Source organism: Engystomops pustulosus, chromosome 10 (genome assembly GCF_040894005.1).
Source record: "Engystomops pustulosus chromosome 10, aEngPut4.maternal, whole genome shotgun sequence".
NCBI classification, from domain to species: Eukaryota; Metazoa; Chordata; class Amphibia; order Anura; family Leptodactylidae; genus Engystomops; species Engystomops pustulosus.
The window spans coordinates 75,629,204-75,648,676 of NC_092420.1; the positions used below are offsets into that span (position 1 = coordinate 75,629,204).

Genomic DNA, 19,473 nt, shown 5'->3' on the forward strand with positions numbered 1-19,473 from the left:
TAATAATATTTATTTATAGAGAACCGTTAATCATATATTACATTAAGTACAAATGCAAGTGATTGGGAGATAAGCGGAAGGAGGACTTTGCCCCTGAGAGGTCATAATCTATATGAATAAATCTATTGATCTCATACTGGTTACCTTAATTATGTATAATTAATATCATGAGCTTTGAAACCATATAGGTATATCCAACTTGAAAGAGACAAAATAATGATGTTCACATATAAAAACTCATCCCGATCGTGGGTATTAACTATTTAAATGCTGCTGGCAATGTTGACACTGATGTTCAAATTCCCACGGACACGTGTGCCTGCACTAGCATGCCAATAAGGCTCAGTGCTTCTACCATGCTAGAGCTTTTTAAAAATTGGCAGTGGTATTTAAAGAGTTAGCATCCACGATTGGTGCCAATCGGTAATGAATGTCGTCGCTAATGGTGGGAGGGCTGAACCCAGTACTGGCCCCAAATTTTTAATGAAGTCTGCTCATCACTAGATTCGACTTCATTCATCTCAGTGCCTTATACTTAGTATAACTATGCTGCAATTTATTTGCCTTGAGTATTATATATATATATATATTATATATTTCTAGAGTCACGTGTCCACCAGGATGTCAAAAACAAACAGCTGCCATCTGGGGAACAGATGATTACATGGATGTAAGTAATTATTTCTAGATTTCCAGGCCTTTAGTGAAAATTAGGGGAAATATATAAATATGTAAATCCTTAAGATAACACATATCTTATTGATAAACCACAGGGGTGGAAAAAAAGCAGAAAACTAAATGTATGAACTTTTGTCAATTCTCCTTAGGAATCCTCTGTGTGCAGAGCTGCAATACACAATGGAAACCTAGAAGATGCTGGAGGAATCACTTGGGTGGAGAAAAGGCCAGGAAAAGATACTTATAAGGCATCCTTTAATAATGGAGTGAACTCTGGAAATTATGGAAAATCATCAGGATCTTTTGTGTTCCACAAAGAATATCCCACTGTCAATGTTCACAATCAACAGCCTGATATAAAGGAGCAAGTAGGAGAAGGATCATCAGCTGATATATACCAACATGGAGAAGGCCAAAAACCTAGTTTATACCATCCAGCTAATGAAAATGTACAACTAGGTCAGGACCTACCAATGGACATGAATGTACAAGTTAAAGAAAGACAGTCACCCGATGAATACCAACCTGGAGTAAGTCAACAACTTGGTCCATTCCCAACTCCTAGTGCAAATATACAACCCGGGGAAAACCAACCACCTATATCATATCAACCTCCTAATTCAAATATTCAGCTAGACCAGGACCTACCACAAGGCATAAAAGTAAAAACAGGAGAAAAACTGTCACCTGATGAATACCAGCCAGGAGCAAGTCAACAACATCGTCCTAACAATTCTCCTAATACAAATACACAATCTGGTGGAAGCCAAACATCTGGTTCATATGAACCTCCCAGTGCAAATATCCAGCCTGGTTGGAAACAACCATCTGGAATAAATGTGCAAACAGGAGAAAATGATAAATACCAACCTGGAGTAAGTCACCAACCAAGCCCATCCCAAACTCCTAATGCAAATATTCAACCTGGGGGAAGCCAACCACCTAGTTCATATCAACCTACTGATTCAAATATACAGCCAGGTCAGAACTTACCACAGAGCATAAATGTGCAAACAGGAAAAAGACCATCATCTGATGGAAACCAACCAGAAGAAAGTCAACAATCAAGTCCATACCAATCTTCTAATACAAATACACAGCCTGTTGTAAGCCAACCATCTAGTACATACCAACCTCCTAGTGGAAAAGTAGAACCTGGTGGGGACAAACAAAAAGTTTCATACCAACCACCTGGTACAACCATACAGATTATTGGCAACACAAAACCTACTGAGAGCAAGCCACCAGTTGCTGAACAACAAAAAGAATACCAAGAATATGAAGATAATATTGTCATAAAAACACCACAGATATCAAGTTTTACAGGTACAGCTTGTCACATTCAGGGGTTATCGTCTTTAGAGAAGAAGCCTACCTAATGATAAATAACCCCCTTACATGGTATGTGGTAAGGGGGTTATTTATCGGCATATAGGCTGTAGGTATGTGTGTTAATACTGTATACATATTTTGTGTATTTGTATAAACATGTGTATGTATAGAAATGTATATTTTGTTAAGGGTAAGGTGCGGCCCCATTCAGCAGTGTGCTATGGGACCCAGCCTCTCCTAGTTACGCCCCTGATCACAACACATTGGGGCTCATCTACTAAGGGTCTGAATCGCGCACTTTCGTCGGGCTTCCCGAATATTTCCGATTTGCGGCGAACTGCCACGAGATTTTGGCGCACGCGATCGGATTGTGGCGCATCAGCATCGACTTTCACGCAACAGAAATGGGGGGGTATGGCCGTTGGAAAACTCGATGGATTCGGAAAACCGCGGAATTTTTTTTAAAAAAATGTGTCGCAAGAATAGCGCAGTGGGATGAAGAAGGTGAACTCCGGCGGACTTCAGGGCAGCAGCGACACCTAGTGGATATCCAGCGCACGACCTTAGTGAATCCCAGCAATCTCCGAATCAACGTTGGACAGCGTGCCGCAGGATTGCGAATGGACCCATTAAATTAAATGAGCCCCATTGTCCCACTAACAGCACTAACTGAACAGTATCATAGGTGGATTATGTAATCTCAAAAGAATAGGACATTGGAGCGTTTAGGGGCTGTTATTTAATAGGCAATATTATTATTTGCTAAAATTGTATTATAGATCTACCAAATTTTTGTGTCCATTTTTGTATCTTCCAGTTCAAGCTCTGTGTTCTTCTGTTGGAACCAATTTGACGGCGAAAGTTACCAGGTTGTTACAACTACACTGCGGGGGGTGTACATGGGTTTTTATTTTTTACGTAAAATAACATCAACTAAATAAAACTCGATTTGTACTTCCAGGGTTGTATGTCCTCCTGGATGCTTATATGAAAAGGGTCAGTTGTGGGGAACCGATGAGTACACAGAGGTAAGCTCGATTATTTTTTAACAAAGAAATGTAAAAGTAACCTAAAATACTTCCTCTAGGATCTTAACTCCTATGCTATATTCCAGTGACCAGTGATATTGATACATTTCACATTTTAAGGTGATATAAAAATCAAAAAGAACGAATACTTACCACGTACAACGTTTGATTCCTATTCTATTTTCTTCTGCACATGTAAGGGAACTCTAGCAGTAGCATATATTAAAAAACAACATTTGTAAAGCAGTTATCTGATAATAACACCATGACCCCCTGGTCAACTAGACCACTGGGATGGCTCCCCAAAGCCAAAAACTACTGATTTCATTAGGTGTAAAAAGTTTTAATATACAGGCAGTCCCCGGGTTACGTACAAGATAGGGTCCGGAGGTTTGTTCTTAAGTTGAATTTGTATGTAAGTCGAAACTGTATATTTTATAATTGTAGATCCAGACCAAAACATTTTTGGCCCCAGTGACAATTGGAGTTTAAACATTTTTTGCTGTAATGGGACCAAGGATTATCAATAAAGCTTCATTACAGACACCTTACAGCTGATTATTGCAGCCTGGGACTGTAGTAAAGCATTCAGAGAGCTTCACCAGAGGTCAGAGGGGTCTGTCTGTAACTATGGGTTGTCTGTAAGTCGGGTGTCCTTAAGTAGGGGACCGCCTGTATTTACAAAACCATTGTAATCAATGCCATAGCTGCCTTTAGATTGGTTCCCTGTTCTGGCTCATAGACGGTGGTCTAGTCTATGAGCATAGTCTACATTCCCCATATGTCCTAGAATGGTATTAAGACCAAAGTTACCTTCATTACACAAAGACTTACATTTTTAAATGGCAATGTTATACTCACATGAGGGAGGAGATTTATCAGAAGTGTATGAGAGCATAACTGTTCTAGTCGCCCATGGCAACCAATCAGACCTCAGGTTTAATTTTCCCACAGCTGTTTATAAAAAGCACAGCTGAATTTTTATTGGTTGCCACTGGCATTTACAACTGTTCTGCTCTCACACAGTTCTGATAAATCTCCGTTATGGAGTGGCAGAATTCCCCAAAGTTTCCAAAATTTATTGTATTTCTATTTTTTTTCTTTTTTTTCTGCAACAGAACTCTGTCATTTGCAAAGCAGCCATCCATGCTGGAAAACTAACTAATCAAGGAGGTGATATAACAACTGAGAAGATTCCAGGGCTAAACAAACATCAACCATCAGAGCGCAATGGCATCAAATCTATGGAGTATGGCCCATGGCCTTCCTCTTTCAGATTCATCTCCCCATCTGTTGCAGCTCAAGAACTTGGTGTTCCATCTGTTGAAAGCCCACAACCTGCTGACACGGAGTCCCCCGAAAACTACATGGGAAAAAGTAACAATTATTTATTAGATTTTATTTTATTTAAATTGATTCCTTGTTTTTTTTTACAAACCATGTTAACTGCTAAATTGAGAACATTATCACATATAACATGCAATATTTCTCCACTGAAGGGTGGAAAATGGGCTTAAACATAGCAGTCCTTGCCAGTAACAGCTGATCTCAGGGGCTGCAGACACTGATCAAAAAATATTAGATATTTGCATGACTTTACAACTACAGATCAGTGAAAACTTTGACTTTTTACTGCTTGCCCCTGAACAGAAGTTCTTTCTTATATTAGTTAGGCGTAGTCCCATGTGTAGCTATGTAGTACTATATATTAAGACACATAGCTGCTCTATTCTCGTTCTGGCAATACTATTTTTCTGATTGGGTCTAATCTCGACTAGTACGAGTAAAGAGTTTGACCTTTGAAAAGGGGGCGTAGGCTCATGGTAAAAAAGTTTGTGCACCCAAAAAATTATGCTGATGTGCCACATTTTGGTGCATACACTAGACCAAGTAATTGATGGTGCAAAGTAGGACTTGACAGCCTAAGACGTCACCAGATTTCATCAACACAATGACACATGCGCCGCAGCAGAAGAATATTGTCTTATTGTCAAATTGTTTATTTCATTTTCAGTTGAAGCCTTATGCTCATCCACTGCCACACACCTATCTACAATTGTGACCGAGTGAGTATTAGTTCACCACTTATATAGAAACCTATGAATGGAAGTACTACATAAAATGAAATGGTCATCGCAATATTAATACAACATTAACACTTTATTAGAAACTCAGAATTACTAAGAAATTAGCAAAATCGTAACATGAAGAAGTCGCATTACATTGAATATCACTATCACTTAAAAATGAGGGGTGTTTTAATTCTGTAATGATGGTTTCCCTAAATCCACGTATAATTTTAAAAAGTGTATTGCTTCAATCTATGTGATAACAAAGCCAACAGAACAAATAGCTGTCCCGGAAACCATAAAAAAGAAATCTGGACATTTTTGTTGGCTAATATGGGGTAGCATTGGCTATTATTAAAAATGACTGTTAAGTTATATATTGTGTATCTGTAGCTGTTGTATACTTCGAATAATGCGTGCACCATAGTCCTATGAGATCCAGCAGTGCTCTGTGCAGAGCATCCAGTGTATGCATAAGAGATGGGCTGCTTCCTGTCAACTCTCATAAGCAGTAGGCAGAAAACAGCAATGTTTAAATGAAACTAGCATGAAATGCACTGGACTTATTGCACTTTGTATCCACAAGATGCAGATGAATATTTAACAATGTGAGCCATGAAGGATGAATAATTCTGCAGTTTGTCATTTAAATGATTCACCTATTATATCATTGTACAGGCAGTCCCAGGGTTACGTACAAGATAGGTTCCGTAGGTTTGTTCTTAAGTTGAATTTGTATGTAAGTCAGAACCATATATTTTATAATTGTAACCCCAGCCAAATTATTTTTGGTCTCTGTGACAATTGGATTTTTAAAAATGTTGGATTGTCATAAGAACCAGGAATAACAATAAAGCTTAACTGCAGATGGCTTTAATAACTATTATGGCTGTTTATTGTGGCCTAGGGCTAAAGTACAGTAAATTACCAATTACCAGAGGTCCGTTTGTAACTAGGGGTCGTCTCTTGGTCAAGTGTTCTTAAGTAGGGGACTGCCTGTACTGGAGCTTTCACTTGCTACCTTACATAGGAAAATATGTTTAGCTGCACTGTATGCATCGGGACAGGAGCTTATGACAAATGCCATACAGGTAGTACCCGGATTAAGTACAAGATAAGGTTTGTTCTTAAGTTAAATTTGTATGCAAGTCGGAACAAGTATATTTTATAATTATAGCTCCAGTCATCATCATCCCAGTGACCATCGGATTTTTAAAGTTTTGTGCAGTTTTCGCCTGTACTGTAGCTTAAGAAATTAACAGGGTTCAAATATATGGATTCAACTTAGCTGAGCTGAAAAAAACATAATTTTTTTGATCACTTTGTTAAAGGGGTTCTCTAAGAATTCAAGATGAGTCAGTGATAGAATTTTAACATAATGCTTTCTAATAATGTTCGTTTTCCTTTGTAGAATCATTTGTCCATCCAACTGTATTGAAGAGGCAGATGAAGATGTGTGGGGATCTGATATTTATACTGACGTAGGTGCTAAGTAAAATAAATGTTAAAAGGCAGTAAATTTCTTTTACCGTTTTCTTTTACTTTTTACATTAAAAGTAAGATTTCAATCAATGTCGGCCACATACAAGTCACAGTATAAGCCAAAATTATGGATTCTTATTCCGTTCCATAACAAGTTAGAAATAACTGAACATTTGAAGTTATTGTTCTATGATTTTGTTTATTAGGATACCCCCATGTGTCTCGCTGCGATCCATTCAGGATGGCTTAAACCTGTAGGAGGTCGTGCTTTTGTCAAAAAGATGCCAGGACAGAACATGTATGAAGGATCAACCAGAAACGGTATAACATCATATGAACATGAGGAATGGAGCGGATCATTTACATTCATTAGTCCAGAAGAAGCCGCCAAATTTACTACAGTAACTCAACGTCCTTCAAAGCCAAAGCCAGCACCAAAATTACCAGTTGGTAAGTTTCATCTCAATGTATAGAATATCTGATATTCTTCCATAATTGATCCATAATTCTATATAAAACATATCTAACTAGCTAAATAGAGAAAAGCTTATCTACTTGTTGGTTCGTAGATTCAAACTAAGTGAACTAATCCATGTTTTAGAGGACTACCGGGTGTTATATACCAAATTCCAGGACAAAAGGATCAACATCTGCTCAAATCTAAATAGATTTAGACCACAACCAAATGTTTAGAAAAGTTTAGTGAAGCTTCAACAAAGCTCATCTGTGATGATTAGCTCATACTGAAGTTTCCAGTATTTAGCTATAAACTCTAAAAAAAAAACCCTGTGAGTGTTCAGTTTTTCAGTAATACCACCAAAAATAAGGGAACCTGTCATCACGGAGGTAATTTTTACATGATGACAGGTTCCAATAGTCTCTGGCATATTGATTTAAAAACATTTGTTGTGCATTTAAATAATTCCAGAGCTTTTTCATAATTTTTTTAACATTACCTGTGTGTGGTGAGTCCTGGCGGGGGTAACAGTTCAAATGAGAATTGCTTGCAGCAAGGAGCTGATGTAAACAACCGGATGTAGTGGGGGAGAGTCTGGGGAGGAGGCATTGCAGAGAAGATGTTGATGTCTCATTTTAAATGCCCCCTCCGGGGCTCACTACATGGTGCTTGAAGGGAGCCAGGTATTATTAAAGAAACAATTAAAAAGCACAGAAATTATCCGGATGGAACCTGTCATCATGTAAAAATGACCTTCCCGATGACAATTTCTTTTTTTAAAGGGAATATATGAATCTTTATAAATCAGGTGATAATTTCACTTTTAATTTGTTTTAAATTCAAATAGCACATTGTTTTCTCATATTTTATGTTATGTTTTTTCTCATATATTATGATTATAGTGGTTGCCATTAACTTTTCCCATACTCTGTTAACAGCATTTATTGGCAACAGTCTCATATAAAATAGGTAGCAGTCCCTAGTTCTGGGTCTAGGGCGTACTTTAAACGGCTGATCTGTGCTGGGTCCGGGTTTCAGAATTCCATATTTGGAACTGATTTGAAACACCATCTTATAGGTCATTCAGATCAATTCAGATCATTCAGATTTAGATATCCCCTTTAAGTATTGTTTTTCCATCAGCAATGTCATCTATCTTTTCAGCTGAAGCCTTATGTTCATCCTCCGCCCTTCATCTACCTGCTCCACTTACTGAGTGAGTACTGCACACATATACAGTATTGCCTATTAGTCATTATCAGATATGACAGCATTGAACACCATCCTCTTTGTTCAGGAATAGTCACCATAAAATTGTTCTGTAATATAAATTTAAAATAATTCCTTCCTTCCTTGGTTTCATTTCCACTCACTTACCTGCACCCATACATGGAATTATATTGTGTAGACTGATGCCACTAAACGAACAAAGAGTTATAACATATTACTCATAATTTTTCTAGAGTTATATGCCCTGCTGGATGCATGGACGAATATATACAAGTCTGGGGAAGCAAAATCTTCACCGATGTAAGTTGCTGAAATAGATAGGAACTTTTAATCATGGGAATGTTTCTTCCACATAAGTTTCAATGCTAGAAGGTGGTACTTTCAATATAAGTTTTAAAACCTTGAACACAAGCATCGGGTCAACTCATCTTTACTGTTGACCATAATGAACCAAAGATACTGCCTTTCAATAGTTTATCCAGTATTTCCATGATCCCTAAATATCCTCCACTTTAACTAGTTTAATATTCATTGATACCTGCATTGTGTTTATGTGCACTATATAAGAAATCAAAACTAATCATCTATAGTCTAGTCAGAAAATAAAAATATGAATATTGTTGATACAACAGACTGTATAAAGGCACTACTGATACATCATCATAATTTTTTCTGTCTTAAAGGATTCTTCCATTTGTCAAGCTGCAATTCATGATGGAAAACTACCCGTTACTGGGGGACGAGTTGTTGTGCAAAAGAAACCTGGTGAAAAGCAGTATGTTGCCTCCTTGCAGAACGGGATACAGTCATTCGATTATGAGGAATGGACGGGATCCTTCATAGTTTTAACTTATGAACAAGTATCTACAGAATTGGCAGGAAGCATACCACAGGAAGTCAATCCATCTTATATATTAAACCCACCATCTACAGAAAGTTCACCAATTGCAGGAAACCCACCATCTACAGAAAGATCACCAATTGCAGAAAACCCACCATCTGCAGTAAATCCACCAATAGCAATAAACCCTCAATCTACAGAAAATCGACCTTCTGAAGTAAATCCTCCAGATGGTGCAGGTACAACAGCTCCTTTTTCTCCACCGAAAAGTTAGCATGTACAGAAATATTCAAAACATTAATGTACTGTTTATACATTAAACCCAGATAAAAAAAATCACTATAAAGAAATGGTCAAACTTTAAAAATTACTTACATAATTATTTGTCATGAATACAGCTCGCCAGCTTCCTCGAGCAACATATGGCCAGTACATGGACTACTGAGCCAGAGGCAGTGGTAATATTCAGAAAAGACATAGTGATGTCCAGCAACCAGGCAAAATCATCTTGTAGATGAAAAAAATTGAAAATCTTAAAAATGTAGTGGCACCACTGCACAATCTGACATGTTTCGAGTTATACAGCTCTTATTCATAGTATAAAGAGGAAATGGCTAGTAACAAATTTATACCCATAAAAGCTAAACTACTTGATGGTCACATGACACATCAGCACAGTGAGGCATCACAGCGAGAAAACCCAACATGGAATGACAGACAAGCGGTACAATAAAAATAAAAAACATTACAAAATGCACAAAATATAATAATAAATTCTGAGATAACTAACAGTAAAGTGTTTGTAACGTGGGGATGCAAAATGCTTCTCTTTTGCATAATACAATAACCCAGTCCCTTACAATTTGTGGGCTGGCAAGACGGTATCGTCGCTGGGAGTGGCTCTTGATACGTGTGCTACAAGATGTGCCTCGAGTCTACGTTTTGTACTGCCAGTAGTTGCAGTTGCTGAATACGCCACATATAGGCCTCTTTCACACAAATATATGATTTCTCCAGTCCTGTGTTTCAGTGCTGTATGAATCTGTATTATATGTCACTGTATCTGTACCGTCCCTGGATAAAATACAGTGGGACGGCAAATTATGTCTGGCTGACTATTGGCTGACAGAACTGGCTGACAGAATGCACCTCCCACTAATTCTGGTCTCCTTGGATACTGCATGTATATATGGCAACATACGGTCTAGAACTGTACGCAGCATGTATGCAGCACATAATTTAAACATTCCCATAGAATTCATTGGGGCATACAAAATGGAAATACTGGAAAAAATAAACATGCTCTATATTTTTTTCATCTCGCTCATGGTACGGTAAGGTACAGAGGACAATACGTATGCTACCGTATAAAAACAGTACTATATGGGTAACATATGGCCTTTTTCATACGTTTGTGTAAAGGAGGCTAAATACTAGTGTTCTTTATCAACTGCAACAATGGGGCAGATTTACTTACCCTGTCCATTCGCGATCCAGCGGCACGTTCTCTGCGCTGGATTCGGGTCCGGATTTATTAAGGTAGTTCCTTTGCCTTCCACCTTGTGGCGCTGCTGCGCTGAAAAGCATCAGAACGCGCTGGAGTTCACCGGCTCGGGCTGAGTGAAGGTAAGTGCAAGCTCTGCAACAGAATTTTTTTTTAAATGCGCCGGTTTTTCCGAATCCGTCGGGTTTTCATTCGGCCACGCCCCCGATTTCCATCGCGTGCATGCCGGCGCCGATGCGCCACAATCCGATCGCGTGCGCCAAAATCCCCGGGCAATTCAGGGGAAATCGGCGCAAATCGGAAATATTCGGGTAACACGTCGGGAAAACGCGAATCGGGCCCTTAGTAAATGACCCCCATTATGTGTGGTGTATTTGGTGTGGTGTATTTTATCATTTTTTACGTGGAAAAATGTACTGTAATCAGTACCTGGAACCATGTGGCCAATAATACATTTATTCTCTGGCAATTTGTGGTCTGTAAAAAAATTTGTGTTTCTTATATGGAGAAAGTGTTAATTTTTTATGTTGAGTTTCGGCAAAGTTATTTTTTAAATAGGTAGTTATCAATCCAAAGACCTGAGTGTATTACGTTTATCATGATGCATCATTTATGGTATAGATATATATGTCTGTAAAACATTTTTCCTATTTCATTTGTTACAGAAAAGACAACGGACGAAAATGTGCCTGAAGGTATTTAATTTCTTCTAGTATTTTTTATTTTTATTTTTTGCTTTATTTTCTCTCACTATTAAGCATTGGGGTCCTGGGTTCAAGTCTTATCCAGGTCAATATCTGTAAAGAGTTTGTATGTTCTCTTTGTGTTTGCACTGGTTTCCTCCGGGTCCTCTGGTTTCCTCTCACACACCAAAACATACTGCTAGGTGGATTAGATTATGAGCCCTATTGGGGACAGGGACTGATATGGCAATGTCTGTGTAACTCTGCAGAATCTGTGCGCTATATAAATAAAGGAATTACCTGTAATTAATTAAGACAGATTTGATTACAATAGAAGATAAAACATCATTATACTTTATACATTATACTAGGACACTACTTGTACATCTTTTTGTATAATTATAGGCAGTATGTCTTTTTTTAAAGGGAAATATTAAAAGTTATCTTTACATAAAAACATAATCACATCCACTACTGATGCTTGATAACTATAAATGATGCCACTCATTGGTCTTGATAAAGAGAGACCCATCTTATCCATAGGCACTGATAGTCAGACTAATAGTGATAGTGTGACTGATACTTCACTCAAAGCCCTGTACTCATGACTGGTAGGAAATTTAGCAGTAGGATCCCCCATCAATGATCAGCCACTCATCACTGATCATGAATTGTGTAGGTTGAATAATCTCTTTAATAGAATGCAGTTCAAAAGCTCTTACATGTCATTTTATCTCTTTAGTACAAGCATCGTGCTCATTGACCGGAAAGGACGTGGTTGTACCAGTAGCAATGTAAGTGCAAAATAATAACAAACATGTAAACCTAATCGGTAGTAGAGAAACCACAGCACTCCTCATGAGGGCTTCTTCCTCATCTGGTAATATTTGGAATGCTGGTAAATCCGCCATTGAAATTTCAAACTGTATATAGAATATCATTGGTTCTATAGTATTTATTGGGATGATGTATACTTAATTACTCTATAAACAACAATTACCATACATTTGGGTGCTCTATTCTCTATACAGATTTATATTGTGCCCCTTTATTTCTGCACTATAGTGCCTTTGTATTTGAGAATGGCACAGTTCATACAACATCCAAGAACAAATCCCAATGTGCCACTTTGTATTGTCTTAGGCCTTCAGAGACACAGGCCACAAATTGTTGTATCCTTAACCTGTACCTAACTACAATATCAGTTATCACACGAAAGAGAGTCAATACTTACAGTTCGGTAAAAAATTGATATGTCATAAGATTTAATAGTATCCCATATCCACATGTTGATTAGTGGAGGTCCGACTAGAGGGATCCCCCACCACTGCTCATTGGATTTGGGCTAGTGGGTCTGTCTGAAATCGATGACCAAAAGGTCACAATATTTATACGAGTATTACATGTTGTGTTTGTTTTGAAGTAGGTAGTGTCCTTCATTGAGAGGCCTTGAAGAAAGTACTAGGACACTACTTGTACATCTTTTTGTATAATTATAGGCAGTATGTCTTTTTTTAAAGGGAAATATTAAAAGTTATCTTTAAGATGGTTCAATTTTTTCTGTGATTTTTCATTGGATTGGGGATAATGTTCACCCTATTGAATAAAGTCGAGTATGCACCCTGCTAATCCATCCATTCTCTGTGGCACTGCCGGTGATGGCCGAGTGATGTTTGCTGGAGTACATACTAGACATTTTGCTCCATTCTTCAGGGATAGTGGGAGTCCTGTTCTTATGTTTGGTGGGTGTCACAGCAGTCACACAGGATCAGTATGTTATCACATATTCTATCACAAGAATCTTTTACGGCCCTCAACGCCCGAGAGTTATGATTTCATGTTCCATAGTTAACAAATATTTTTGTCTCCTCTCCTAACACCGAAATCTTTCCTTTTCCATTTTAGAATCACTTGTCCTGAGAATTGCCATAAACAACCTGTGCAAGTCTGGGGATCCAAAATCTATGCAGATGTGAGGATAGAGAACAAATAAACACTGAATCACAAAACAGGTGGCAATAGTTTTATATTAACATGTATTCATTCTGATCTTTAGGATTCTGCCATTTGTCTAGCCGCCATCCATACTGGATATATGACCCCCAATGGTGGACGTGTAATCCTACAGAAGAAGCCAGGGCAGAGCAGTTATGAGGAATCCACAGAGAACGGAATAACAACACAGCGTAGAGGTCCTGCATCCGGATCATTTATACTGAGCCTCTCCTATGAATACCAGACCACCACATATACAGAATATTCCTACACAGTGCCGATTAGTGGTATGCTGACACATATGCAACTTATACAAAATTATTCCTGTATCACCACCACAACTCTTACCAGTGTAATATAATTATACCTTCTGTTTCAGGAATCACCTGGGATTCTAAGCCAGGTAATGGTCTATATTTAACCAGACTATTGGAATTATTTTAATTTGTTCACAGGCAAATTATTTATTGAATGTAAATATGTGAAATGAAGACTTGACGTAGACCATATAGACATTTGGAAAACTACATTCCATGAATTTGCAGTATTTTAATGTTTTAATAACTTTAAAAAACCCAAACCCAAAAAGCACAAAAGCACAAGTACAGTAGGGAGAGGGGCCCAGAGGTATCCTTACACATTAGACAAACTATGGTCAACCTATTAATTTTGGCTGGTCCAGCCACCGGCTAATTTTTATCCCGATTCTCCTCCAATGGCAGATGTTGGGAGGCAGAAGAATTAAGTTTGTGGGATGGCAGCATGTTTGATTTCTTGTTTTCATGGGAGAGACATTTTTGTTGGAGATATAAGTTAGTGGCTTAATTCCTACATACCTATTGGGAAGTCAAGAAGAGCAGGCAACATGCATATTAGATTTTTGCAGATACCCATCTGATTCATTAAAACATTTATCTAATGTTGCTTTAGTTCTGAATCTCAAGTAATCACCCCATCAGCAACATTTCAGCCATCCAAAATGTCTGAAAGGTGTAGAAGACAGAAAGAGTTTAGAATGAGAGAATATATATGGGGAATGGTGAAAAAATGGAGGATCATCACACCCCTGTGTAAAATACCAAAGGTTGTTTTAAAATCTCCTTTCAACATGGTTTTAACCATTAATGGAGTTTCTGGGCTCTATTTTTTTACATGAGCCCCAGTGTGTGTAAAAACTCCAACACTCCAGTCCAGCAAAGCTCCTGCTATCACTGCCAACCTCTGTTTATATACAGACGCTCAATGGTGTCATGATTTGTGACTTGTCAATCTTGTGTCACCGCTGTATACGAACACAGACCTGCGATGATAGGATCTGTGGTGAACCAGAATGCCGGAGAGAGGTAAGTATAGGATTTTGTTTTAAAAAAAAAACATGATACCAAACAATACCATTAAGATTCTAGAGATTCACACCTGAAAATAAACCTTAATGGATAATTTCTTTATTACAGTTACAGCGCATTGTGCAATGTCTGCAACGGAAATAAATACACCTATAGTCATGTAAGTCTGTCAAATCAAAAGTCAATAGGATAGATTTCTGGGACCTAAAGTTTTTGTCTGAGACTTATAATAAGGGGGAGATATATCATAAGTTTCTTAGAGCATAACTGTACTAGTTGCCTATGGCAACCAATCAGAGCTAAGGTTTCATTTTCCCACAGGCGTTTAAAAAATTAAAGCTGAGCTCTTATTGGTTTCCATGGGCAACTAAACCAGTTTTACCTCAAATATTTGATGTTAAATCTCCCCCTAAGGGCCGGTCCTTAGGGAACGTTAATGAGGATTGGTGAGGGTATGACCTTGAGTCATTTATTGATCACGAAAAAGAAAACTTGAAACAAGTAGCTCCAAAAACTGTGAAATGGCCAGATAGTATTCAAATAAATAGGAAATAAGCTACAAAACACAACTATGAAAATCGCAGAGCCATCTGGAACGGGCTCAGTATAATGCTAATATCAGATTATTCCAAATACAGGCAGTCCCCGGGTTACGTACAAGATAGGGTCTGGAGGTTTGTTCTTAAGTTGAATTTGTATGTAAGTCGAAACTGTATATTTTATAATTGTAGAACCAGACAAAAAGAATTTTGGCCCCAGTGACAATTGGGGTTTAAACATTTTTTGCTATAATGGGACCAAGGATTATCAATAAAGCTTCATTACAGACACCTTACAGCTGATTATTGCAGTCTGGGACTATAGTAACATCCAGAGAGCTTCACCAGAGGTCAGAGGAGTCTGTCTGTAACTATGGGTTGTCTGTAAGTCGGGTGTCCTTAAGTAGGGGACCGCCTGTAATTACCTATCCTCATATTGTACATCTTCTGTCAGTCACTGTTCTACTCTCCAATTCTTTTTGCTCACAAGACAGTGTATTCTGTATATCAACAATCACCATCTACTCATGTGTCAATGCTACTTTGTCTACTACCTGGACCCTTTTGCACACTAATCTACGGCCTGAGGGTGCTACACTTAGTGACTGGCTTTAGTATGGTATAACATGTTGAATTAATATTTACCATTGTGTACTGCATATTTTACTTTGCAGAGTCATATGTCCTAAAGGATGTAATACCCAGAAGGAAAGGGTTTGGGGAACAGATTTCTACGCACAAGTAAGAACAGATTTTTTTTGTTTTCTGTCTTATAAAAATAAAACCATTTTTTATATTAGTGTAAATAGATATAAACTGAATTGATAACCTTTCAAAATCAATGGCATTTGAATTAAAAAGGGGCACATTTACTTACCCGTCCAGAGGTGTTCACCAAAAGTGCATTGTGATAATATGCACCGTGTGATGATAATGCACGGTGCTGCGATTCAATAAGATAGTGCGCCCAATATCCTGCATGTGTAGCTTCCCCGCTCAGGTCCAACAGAGATCACCTTCTTCTTCCTGGTGCATGTAAGTGCTTGATCTTGCGACACAATTTGAAAGTCAAATTCCATGTTCAGTCCGAATAAGTCAGATAACCCCCACCAATGCGCTAAAATCTGATCACGTGCCACACAATCCCCTGTATAATACTTGTCCAAAACATGCAAACCCCCAAAAACATTGGAAAATCCGCTGACCTTTAGTAAATAAACCCCAATGTGTTAGATGGGTCTCTTAGCATTAAAGCAATAGGACTTGGGGCAATCAGGTGATCACCCTGAGGACACATTTACATCTGTCTGCTCACTGGGGTCTGAACACAAATTACCTTGTGCTGTCCTTTGAATAAGAATTCCAAGAGTAAGCTAGTTCCATAAAAGTCAATGGAGTGCACCGGGGATCTCCATCTTACACTTCACTAACTTCATAGAATGCTCAGTTGTGAAAAAGTTTACAGCTGGGCCTTTTTTTTTTAAGTGCATATATAGTTTTAACAGAGACCAATTGTAGGGACATATCACTTTGATGAGGGGGAAATAACACACAGTAGTCAACTGAGTCATATATTTGTATAAGTAAAGTACCTACCTAAATTTACAAATGTTCTCAAATATGTCAAAAAGTTTACATACTACACAATTACATACTACACAAACACAATTTGGCAGATTTATCATTCACGTCGTAAAGTTGGACAATATTTGACTGCACCACATATATCAATTTGGGTTCCTGATGTTAGATGATAAATTTGGAGTGGTCTGTCTATCTACCATCAAATATACTTAGGTATCGGCTGATTTCTTCACTCTTCTTCCTCTCTACCTTTGGACCTCCCATTTGTTGGTTTAGAGAAACTGTGCCAAAAACTTGGAGCATTGAATAAATTGCCGCATGTGCCCTTTTTCCACTGAGCCATGTCCCCTTTCCATTCGCCATGTCCCTTTTGTCATACCAGTCATTAAAGTGACTAAAGACTAAAAAACCATTAGTAACATGCATGATGCCTACAAGACATAGTTTTGGATCAAATCAACAGAATTCTTCCCCAATAAGCTAAATAATAAAGCCTCATTAGGTTGTGTAATATGTATCACCTTGTCTTGAGTATTGGATCACTGCCTCCTTTTTCGTTGTTTTAGGGTTCTTCAGTATGTGCATCAGCGATACATAGGGGAATGATCACAGATGATGGGGGAAGTGTCATGCTGCAAAAGAAACCAGGGATGAAGAATTATATGTCATCTACAAGGAATGGCATAACATCAAAGAGTCTGGAAGAGTCACCCGAGTCATTTACATTCAGCAAGGATTTTAACGTCCAAACGACAACCAACATAGAAACAGTATATAACACCCCAGGAGAAGGTAATATTTAAAAGTTCAGTTTTATTTTTTATTTAAATATGTATATAACATCATTTCTGACATTTGACTGTTACATTTACATCTATAAACAGATGACATACTGGAGTTTAAACCAACAACAGGTAAAATTTGTATTTATTTGGTTATTTCTTTGGCTGATGAGTGATGAGTAGAGATGAGCGAACACACTCATCCGAGCTTGATGCTCGGTCGAGCATTAGCGTACTCGAAACTGCTCGATGCTCGGACGAATACTTCGCCAGCTCGAGAAAATGGCATCTCCCGCTGTTTTGCTTTTTGGCGGCCAGAAACAGAGCCAATCACAAGCCAGGAGACTCTGCACTCCACCCAGCATGACGTGGTACCCTTACACGTCGATAGCAGTGGTTGGCTGGCCAGATCAGGTGACCCTGGGATAGACTAGCCGCTGCCCGCGCTGCTCGGATCATTCTGTGTCTGGATGCCGCTAGGGAGAGAGCTGCTGCTGGTCAGGGATAGCGTTAGGCTGTTCTATTAGAATAGTGTTAGGCAGGAGTGATTCTACAAGAACCCAACAGCCCTTCTTAGGGCTAGAATAGCGTTATATTTTATTTTTTTTTTGTTTGCTTGTGGCTGGGCTTGCTGACACTAGTAGTGCAGCTAGTACCATATTGTGAGGAATTTGCAGAGAGACTTGGGAACATTATATTCAGCTCTTAGTGACACACACATCTCAAACACCTAAGTGGGACAATTTATTAGGGGTTTGATTGAATTAGGCACAGTCTGACAATTTTTTTTTTCTTCAAAACTTAAAGTGACTTAAAATCCAGTTGTTGTGTGCTGTTAGAAACTAGGCATACAAGAACCAAACCGACTTTCTTAGGCCTACAATAGCGTTATTGTATATATATATTTTGTTGATACACTTTCTGTATCAATTTCTCACTGTACTCTGGAAGTAAACATAGAAACTTTCTCAAGAATGGCAGCAAGCAGAGATCTAGAAAACAGAGACAAATTGGAACAAAAAGTATATTGTAAAAAATTGTCTAACTTTTCATTATACAAACAATAATGTTATTTGTTCAAATGGGACCACCCCTTTGAGAAAAATGTATCAATATGCTCTGCATCTCCTGCTCTATGACATGATACCAACATATTAAACCAATATTCTGTACTTTATATTTTTTAACTTTATATATATGTTTGTTTTATATCTTAATAGACTTTATTTGGAATGTGAATGAAGGAGCAGGTGATAATCCATTATTTCCATTAATTATATATGTAAAATATTAAACCTTGGGTGGTTTTCCAAATTCAGAATTTTATATGCAGTTTGCTTGAACCTAGAGCCAGTAGTAGAAAGGAAAGAAGGTGCAAGTGGCAACATGTTAACATGAGGACTTTAACTTATTTTTTTATTTTTTTATTTTTATTTACAGAACTTAATTGGGATGTTTCTACTCAACAAGGTAAAGATACTGCAATAAAACGTAGAACACTTTTAAATCTCCAGTCACAGCCTTCAGTCTGAAGACACTATTGATAGCCAAACATATTCTTCAAGAAACATTCATAGGAAACATTTTTAGACTAGGTCATTTATATAATTTTGTGATCCAGAGTGTCACAACCCACCAATGACTAAAAGGAAATCTATCCTCAAAATCATGCATGATAACCCAGGGACATTTACTCATCTTCTTATATTTGTTATCCATGGCCTCTGCCCATCTAGCTTTTAAAATTATGTTAATGAGCCATAAAGGCACTGGGAAATGTTACCAGAGCCCCTCTGACTTCAAAGGCTGTTACAATGCACAGGAGCACTTCCCAAGTAGAGGGAGGGGGTAAGTGCTGAGGGAGGGTGAAGACATTGTAACAGCCTGCGAAGTTGCAGCATGGAGGGGCTCTGGTAACCACCT

The 19,473-nt window shown here is 38.1% G+C and overlaps 1 protein-coding gene across 7 annotated transcripts in view; it reads left to right on the plus strand.

The window, feature by feature from the left end:
• The first annotated feature begins 609 nt into the window (after positions 1-609).
• LOC140104472 (uncharacterized) overlaps positions 610-19,473 on the plus strand; it is a 53,200-nt gene continuing 34,336 nt past the window's right edge. For 5 of the 7 annotated variants that reach the window (XM_072128028.1, XM_072128031.1, XM_072128030.1 and 2 more), the window contains exons 1-22: positions 610-670; positions 828-2,004; positions 2,828-2,879; positions 2,972-3,038; positions 4,157-4,415; positions 5,053-5,104; positions 6,519-6,588; positions 6,796-7,039; positions 8,211-8,262; positions 8,510-8,576; positions 8,960-9,356; positions 11,287-11,316; positions 12,047-12,098; positions 13,210-13,276; positions 13,361-13,586; positions 13,679-13,702; positions 14,754-14,805; positions 15,859-15,925; positions 17,335-17,560; positions 17,653-17,682; positions 18,771-18,800; positions 18,991-19,020. In XM_072128028.1, the coding sequence (XP_071984129.1) occupies positions 665-670; positions 828-2,004; positions 2,828-2,879; positions 2,972-3,038; positions 4,157-4,415; positions 5,053-5,104; positions 6,519-6,588; positions 6,796-7,039; positions 8,211-8,262; positions 8,510-8,576; positions 8,960-9,356; positions 11,287-11,316; positions 12,047-12,098; positions 13,210-13,276; positions 13,361-13,586; positions 13,679-13,702; positions 14,754-14,805; positions 15,859-15,925; positions 17,335-17,560; positions 17,653-17,682; positions 18,771-18,800; positions 18,991-19,020 (3,277 nt within the window). In that variant the 5' untranslated portion in view covers positions 610-664. The remainder of the gene's footprint in view (positions 671-827; positions 2,005-2,827; positions 2,880-2,971; positions 3,039-4,156; positions 4,416-5,052; positions 5,105-6,518; positions 6,589-6,795; positions 7,040-8,210; positions 8,263-8,509; positions 8,577-8,959; positions 9,357-11,286; positions 11,317-12,046; positions 12,099-13,209; positions 13,277-13,360; positions 13,587-13,678; positions 13,703-14,753; positions 14,806-15,858; positions 15,926-17,334; positions 17,561-17,652; positions 17,683-18,770; positions 18,801-18,990; positions 19,021-19,473) is intronic. The other 2 variants (XM_072128032.1, XM_072128033.1) reach the window with 1 other exon arrangement.